The following is a 7,975-nucleotide window of genomic DNA, read 5'->3' on the forward strand; positions in this document are numbered from 1 at the left end:
TCTTCTTCTTGTTTTTTTTCTTTTTTTCCCTGACGTGATTTGGATGAAATTGATTGGTGAATCGTATCAAGTATTTGGTTATAAATCTGGATATATTCGAGAAGGCAGTAGAGGTATGTGTTGGTTTTTTTTTTTTTTTTTTTGGTCCTGACAAAAACAAAGAAGCTAAACAGAATCAGAAGACAAAGCATAAGAGAGCCAAGATGGGAGAGAGGCCCAAGAAAGAACAAAAGAAGAATTCCTAGCAGCCCATTGGCTTAGGAGATGGGCCGGCTTGTTTGCAGATCTAGGGCCCAGCAGAGAGTGAGCCCTTATGAGGCACTAATTAGGGATCTAATATCCTCGTAGATTACAGCAGCAAGTTCACTTGAAGGAGAGCTGTTGACAAGATTTGCACAATCTGTTTCGATGTCAACGTCAGAGAAACCCCAATGTGCAAGAAGATGAATGCCATGCCTGATCGATCTAGCTTCGGCAGCTTCAGGAGAGTGAGAGCCTTCAAGAAAAAAGGTTGCAACACGAAGAGTAATACCAAGGTGATTGCGGAGAATGAAACCACTTCCCATGCCGTTAATATGATTCGGAATAGCGGCATCCACATTGAGCTTGAGGCGACCAAGAGTCGGCGGAAGCCAGTGAGAAGGATGAGGAGGAGAAGAGAAGTGAGGGAAAGTCATACAACCGTCTTGTGATTTTGCTTCCCAAAATTCATTAAAACTGAAAAGGGCACAATCCACAACTGATTTGGGGTTGCCACGCTTCCGATTGAAGTGCCAATTGTTCCTGTTCAGCCAAAGTTGCCAGCAAAGGAAGGTGAAGAAACTCTTAAAAGAGTCACCATCTGGATGAAGGCGCCAGAGAGAAGAAAGGATTTTCCAAATTTGAGGCCACGAGATGCAGGGAATGGAAGAAAAATCTAAACGGAGAGGACTGATACGCCAAGCCGCTAGCGAGACGTGGCAGCGAAAGAGAAGATGGATGAGAGATTTTTCTTCAATACCACAAACAGGACATATGCTACAACTCGCGATACGTCTGGCTTTGAGAGATTGAAGAACTGGAAGGCGGTTGTGAGCGCATTGCCAGATGAAAATTTGGATTTTTTCAGTTTCCATATTTCAACCTAATTAGGAGAGTGGATTTGAGCATTGCTACTGCCAATTGATAGAAGAGGGCATGGTTTGGGGGAGTTTAAAAGCATGGCAATGTGATAGGCACTTCTAACAGTGAACCGTCCTGAAGGAGAGGCTCCCCAAATAAGTGAATCAACACCGCCTGTTTCTCGAAGAGGAATTCCGAGAATGAGATTGGAATCTTTGATTAGGGGAATATTCCAACGGGTGGGATAGGGGAGAGTGAGATCAGCAACTGTGAAGATTGAGCAATGTGGGGGACTGGGGTAGAAATAAAATGGTTGTTTGGGTCGGGGAGCTACTGATCTTCCCAACACTTAATAAGGGAGCCATCAGAAATTGACCATTTATTGCCTTTGAGAATGATAGGGATACACGCATGGATTCCACGCCAAATCCAAGACGCAGTGGTTTTGCAATGAGAGTCCAGAAAGGAGCAGTTATGGAAGTATTTTGCTTTAAGGGACTGAAAGAGAAGGGAGGTATCTCCTTTGAATAAACGCCAAGCGAGTTTTGACAGGAGCGCCATGTTGAAGGAGCGAAGGTCCTTAAAACCAAGACCACTATCTTTTTTCTGTTGACAGAGGGAGTCCCATTTGATGTAGTGAGAGTGAGTGAGGTCTTCAGAACCAGACCACCAAAATCGCATCATTTTCTGTCAAAGGGTGTCATAGGTTTTAAATGGGATTTTGTAACATGACATGGAGTAGGATGGAAGAGCAGCAAAGACTGATTTGAGAAGAACCTCACGACCTGCTTTGGAAAGGAATGGGCCTTTTAGAAGTTTGATTTTGGAGCTTAGTTTATCCTCAAGGAATTTGAAAGAGACCAGTTTGGAACCTTCAAGCACTGCAGGAAGACCCAGGTATTTATTGTTCCAGCCTTGCTTTTGCATATGAAGAATTCTGAGAATCTTCCTTCTACGAGATGGTCTTGTGTTAGTACTAAAGAAGACCCCAGATTTGTGGAAGTTGACTAACTGCCCTGATAGAAGCTCATACCTTTTGAGGAGATTCCTTAAGTTGCGAGCTTCAGCCGTAGAAGATTTGCAAAAAAAAAGGGAGTCATCAGCAAATAGAAGGTGAGTGATTGGAGAACTATATCTGCTTAGTTTGAGACCACTAGTAAGGTTCTGATGGTGTACCCGATGAAGGAGAGTTGACAATCCTTCAATACATAGGAGGAATAAATAAGGAGACAAAGGGTCACCCTGGCGAAGGCCCCGTGAAGGTTTGACTAAGCCACCAGATTCACCATTGATGATGATTGAGTAGGATACAGTGGACACACACTCCATAATGAGGGAGACCCAGTGTTCATCGAAGTCCATATGTTGCAACATCAACTCAAGGAAAGCCCACTCAAGCCCACTCAATACGATCGAAAGCCTTTGCAATATCAAGCTTGAGAGCAAAAAACCCAATTTTACCACTCCTGCGATTTTTGAGACGGTTTAGGAGTTCATGGGCGAGAATGACATTGTCATGGATTAGTCTGCCAGGGACAAAAGCACTTTGGTTGCCACATATAAGATAATTAAGGAACGGTTTGAGACGATTTGCAAGGGTTTTGGCAAAGATTTTATAAAGGACATTACAAAGAGCAATGGGTCTGAAATGTGACATTTGAATGGGTTTTTTTTATCTTTGGGACAAGAGCTAAATTGGTGTGATTTAGACTTTTAAGTAGATGACCAGTACGAATAAAAGAGTTGAAAGCACGGAGTAAGTCATGCTTGACAGTGATCCAGTTAGCTTGGAAGAAAAGTGGGGTAAATCCATCTGGACCAGGTGACTTGAAAGGACCCATACTGAATAGAGCTGCTTTTAATTCATCTTCAGTTCCTTTGCGGAGGAGGGATTGGTTCATATCATTGGTGACCTTAGGAGTAATCAAGTTCCAAAAAGCAGTGTCTTGATGAGAAACCTTGAGAGAGGTAAAGACTGAAAAAGAAATCCTCAGCAACCCTTTGAACATCTTCCTTTGAGTCAAACCATTGTCCTTGGGAGTCCTCTATACCTGAAATAAAGTTTTTTTGCCTTCGAATAAGAGTTTTCCTACGGAAGTAGCTGGTGTTTTGGTCACCATGGTTCAACCAAGCAATTCGGGATTTCTGTTTCCAGAAAAGCTCTTCTTTGCGCCCAGCATGACCCAGTTTGGTTTCCAATTTGAAGATTGCAGCTCGATCCAGAATGGGTTGGCTTTTAAGAAGGTGGAGTTGATCTTGAAGGAGTTGGATTGTGTCTCTGGAGTTATAATTCTTACTTCGGTTCCATGACTTAAGTTTGAACTTGCAGGATTTTAGCTTCTCCTGACATTGAAAGAGGATTGAGCCTGATGATGGGGAGTTCCAGATAGATTGAATGAGGGAAGTGAAGTCCTTGTCTTTCACCCATCTAGCGTCAAAATGGAATTGTCTCTCAACAGGAGAGATGCTTTCATTGAGGGTCAGCAGAAGAGCGTTATGATCAGATCCAAAAACAGGAACATTGTACATCCTACTGTGATGGAAAAGATTGAGCCAATCAAGGGTGCATAAACCACGATCCAGACCAGCTCTGATGGTATGACCAAAACCTCTGTTATTACACCATGTGAAAGGGGGGCCCTTAAAACCCATGTCAATGAGATTACAACCTTCAATGAAGGATTTGAAACTTTTTAAGATCCAATAGGGCTTAGGAACTCCACCACTTTTTTCAGAATTGCAAGTGAGAGAGTTAAAATCTCCCATGATGATCCAGTTCTTAACCAATACGATTTTGTAAATTTTTGAGATAAGTCCATTGAGAGGCTCTGGTAGCATCATCACAAGAGGCGTAAATAGAGGTGAGGTAACATGGGCCAAGCTTATTACCCGAGAGTGGTGATAGTTTGGGGTGAGTTCGGATTGGTGGTGTGGGCTAGGAGGAGGGGGAAGAGGAGGAGGGATACTGTGTGTAATTGGATCGGGGGGAGAAATGGGTTGGGCTGGATGTGCAAAAAGTTCGGATTAAAATAGTAGAGCCCAAGGAAAGAAGAACCTGATGGTGGGGGACCAAGGACGCTGCCACGTGGAGATTCCGCAGTGAATTCCGTACAGACCGTCGCACCACTGTGGGTGGGGCGGAGTGGGAGCAGAGACGTGCTAGAGAGTCGGTTATCTCTGTGTCCGATGGAGAGTGAGCAGGAGCCAGCTGTAGTATAGGGTCATCGTCTCCGGGCTTCGGAGACTGAGGAAAAAGGGGGTTCAATGGAGATGAGGGAAGATTGAGGCGCTTGAGGAGGGGATGATTCGCATCCATGGACCAAAAGGATGGGAAGGAGGCTAGAGTGAGGTAGAAAGGGGTTCAGATGATTTACAGTGTAAGAGCGTATGACCCAGGCGCCCACATGAGTAGCAGTAGCAGAATGATGGTAATCTTTCGTAACTAAATGAGATCCAAAGAACCTCCCCAAAAAATTTGAACCAAGAGACCTCTCTTCAGAGGAGAGTTAACATTGATGTCGACTTCGATTCGAAGAAACTTTCCACCTTCAGCTCCTTTGTTTCTAACTTCAACTCGGTAGGAGCGAGAGAAGCTCTTTGCAATCAATTCACCGGTTTCTGGGGTTAAACTTTCAAAAGGGATATTCCTCAGATGGACCCAAAAGGGTGAAGAGACAAAGGCCGAGTCAATAGGTCGGAAAGAAGGGTGCCACTCAACCAAGATGAGAAGGTGTTTATCAAAAAACCATGGACGCCCATAAAGAATTTTCTGCAAATCTTGTTCAGAGGAGAAAAGAAATTGAAAAATGTTGGGGACGAGGCAGAAGAGTTTAAACTTACAGTTCCAGATTTCAGCGAAGTTGTTATGAATACCTTTCAGATTCTTGGTTTGATCTGAAACAAGCTTTCCAAATAGGCTGAGTTTGCAATCGGAGATTCCCGAGGCTGAATCGGCCTCAGTGGCTTCGATGATAATATCCTCTTCAGGGGTTAGGGAAATTTTTTGAAGGTAAGAAGTGATGTCTTCCATGGTGAAAGGGAGAAGATAAGAAGGAAAAGAGGAAAGCGAACAAGAGGAGGTGGGAAGAGAAAGGAGATGGGACGGACAAGAGGAGAAACCCTAGGAGAGAGAAACCCTTTACTCCCTGAGAACCAAGGACCCTCTACAGAGCGAGAGGACTGTTGTGTATAGCTTGGATAGGTATGTGTTGTTGGCATATGTACATGTTGTATTGTTGACACCTCCAAAGTATAGGTTCAGCAGTGTATTTGGTTGAGCACTGTGCGTAAGGGACAAACAGTGTGCAAGAGGTATTGGGCATTGAGGGAAAATAGAGGATGGTGAGTGAGATATAGTGTATGGTGAGAGACTCGCTAGTGAACTTTTGGGGTCTTTCTTTGTTTTTGTATTTATTCAAGTCGGTGTATAACTTGAGTGGAAATCCCTCGGAGTGGAAATCCCTCTGTATTTTTTCACGCGATAGTGAAAATTTGTCTTGTGATTTGTTTTCCTTACACTGGAGGGTTTTTTCCCCATAAATATTTGGTGTCTCTAATTTGGTTGCATCGTTTATTGTTATATGTTGGAGGCTTTCTTCTTTTTTTTTTTTTTTTTTTTTTTTTTTTTTTTTTTTTTCCTTATATATATATATTCACTTTACCCTAATTTAAATGCACCAAGTACTATGGCATTGTGTTGTTGTCAAAATATATATCACCATTTGTCTATTAGAATTCATTTACTCAGAAATGTGACATTATAACTGTGGTTTGCATGATCAGATCTACTGCTAACATGATTTATTACAGCCCTTATTTGATGAATGGAAATCTGGATGCAATATTGCATAGTAAATTCATTACAAGGGCAAAAACAAGCACATGCACTAGTGCATAACATAACAGAATGAACATCTGCAAATACTCCTTCAAGACAGGTTTGTTGGTGCACTGAAAATGAACTCACCTAACCTAAGATATATTTAAGAACATGGCAGGATAATCCAAGGAGGCTTGGATTCAACAAGATGACCAAAGTGCCATCACAAATCGAACAAAAAGCCAACCAAATGCGATCGAATTGGTAAAGCAACCATTTCAATGTGACAAAAGCATAATTTCTTATTTCTGGCCCTTCTTTTTCCACAACATTCTTATACCAGAACCTTTCCTTTTTCCACCACCCAAACTGTCATCCAAATCCTCAGCCAAACCAGGTGAACCCACAAAGCCAGTGTACGCACCAACCTGAGTATCAACTGTGCTGCTAAAGTGGTTATCCATGGAACAGCACCTCTCGGATATCCTTCTGCCATTCATCTCCACGTCGCCAGCAAGCACTGATGCTGCAGCATCGGCCGCTTTCCTCCATTGCTCAGTCTGTACTCTCAATTTCTTCATTTCGGTTTCCAATGCCTCCTTTGCTCCTTCCACAGCCTCCAGCTTCTCATTCAACTGAACTGAAGTTGCTTTACTTTCTTCCAGTTCTTTTCCTAGTTGGCCCAACCTTGAAGTCATTTCCTCGTCCTTCGTTCGAGCTGATGACATCTCTAAAGCTGCATCTTTCAACTGACTTTTTAGGCTCTCGTTTTCTTGACGAAACGCTTCTAATTCTTTTTCCTTCTCCTCTAACTTGGCTTTCAACGCATTTATCTCGTCACTCTTCAAAGCCAAGTCATCAAAAGACAGCTTCACGGGCCCAGAAACAATTGGTGATTCAGTTGATATGCTATCTGGCTTAGAATCTTGAATTTCTTGGTCAGTTGGTTGCTTGGATTCAACCTTACATTCCCAAGTCACTTCTTCAACTGGAACTTCAAAAACGTCAGTTTCTCTATGGTTGTCATCAGGATTTTCATATATGGTACTTCTACTGTTTTTGTTTGGTTCTTGGATATTAGTGGGGTTTGGAGAAATTGGTTTTTGGCTCTTGTTCTCCAATCTTTCTTGAGCTTCTTTCTTTGCAGCCTTGGCAGAGGCTAATTGCTTCTTCAAAATCTTGAGCTCTTCTTGCGCTTGCCCCAGTTGAGATTCTAAATCTGCAATTTTGGTACCAAGTTTCTTTTGATTAACTGAATCTGAGAGTACACTCCTTGGAGATCTACGATCACCTAGCTTAGGACTTCTGTCAGCAATTGGCCGATGATGCAGCGGATCAGAATCTGAGCTTGATGTCCTGAGCTGAAGTCCGCCCCGGGGAGACTGCCTTTGAGGCATTTCTGAACCCCTTCTCCCACATATAACCAAAAAATATATATATATTGATCAAGGCTATTATAAATACATGCAAACATAACGTCTCAACTTCGAAAGCATGTCATCTGTTGAGGTTGATATACACATAATGACAACTTAAAACCCTGGCTGCATAAGGTAGTGTTCAATGTTCACAGCTTGATGATATCTCACATAGGATAATACCATATATTTGAGTACCACAATGTCAGGTGCTTAGAAAGATTCATTCTAGTGAAATAAAATGGAAATTGTTGAAGATTCTATACAAGGAAATGAACATGGTCTAAATGAACATATTGCATAGTTGATCTTTTCCGTATATTGAAGTCTAACTAATCACATGCCCCGGATTTAGATGATGGGTTGTAAAATGATTAAAGATTCTATTTCACAAGGAGTTTCAATTTTGTTTAATGCATTGAACCATTCATTAGTTCACGAGGAACCAAGGCCTCATCTAAAAGATTGTACTTTATCCACATTCATCAGAATTTGGCTTGCATGCTCACATAAAAACTTGTAGGGCAAGAAGAAAAAATCAGCAACTCACTAATTTCTCAAGCAAAACTACATAGATTCTATCAAGTCAGTGTATCAAAAGAATGAATTTGCATGTCATTCCTGGTGGGCGGAACAC

The 7,975-nt window shown here is 42.2% G+C and overlaps 2 protein-coding genes across 2 annotated transcripts; both read right to left on the reverse strand.

Annotated features, from left to right (window-relative positions):
* Positions 1-311: 311 nt before the first annotated feature.
* Positions 312-1,115, reverse strand: LOC132281320 (uncharacterized). The gene has a single exon (XM_059783036.1). It carries the CDS (start codon positions 1,113-1,115, stop codon positions 312-314), a length of 804 nt encoding a protein of 267 aa, XP_059639019.1.
* A 4,581-nt stretch (positions 1,116-5,696) lies between these two features.
* LOC132285404 (interactor of constitutive active ROPs 4-like) lies at positions 5,697-7,452 on the reverse strand. The gene has a single exon (XM_059787585.1). The coding sequence runs from the start codon at positions 7,315-7,317 to the stop codon at positions 6,223-6,225; it is 1,095 nt and encodes a 364-aa protein (XP_059643568.1). The 5' UTR covers positions 7,318-7,452; the 3' UTR covers positions 5,697-6,222.
* Positions 7,453-7,975: the final 523 nt, after the last annotated feature.

Source organism: Cornus florida, unplaced genomic scaffold (genome assembly GCF_030987335.1).
Source record: "Cornus florida cultivar Cherokee Brave unplaced genomic scaffold, ASM3098733v1 CherokeeBrave_3.0.0_Hap2_Chr11, whole genome shotgun sequence".
In the NCBI taxonomy this organism is placed as follows: Eukaryota; Viridiplantae; Streptophyta; class Magnoliopsida; order Cornales; family Cornaceae; genus Cornus; species Cornus florida.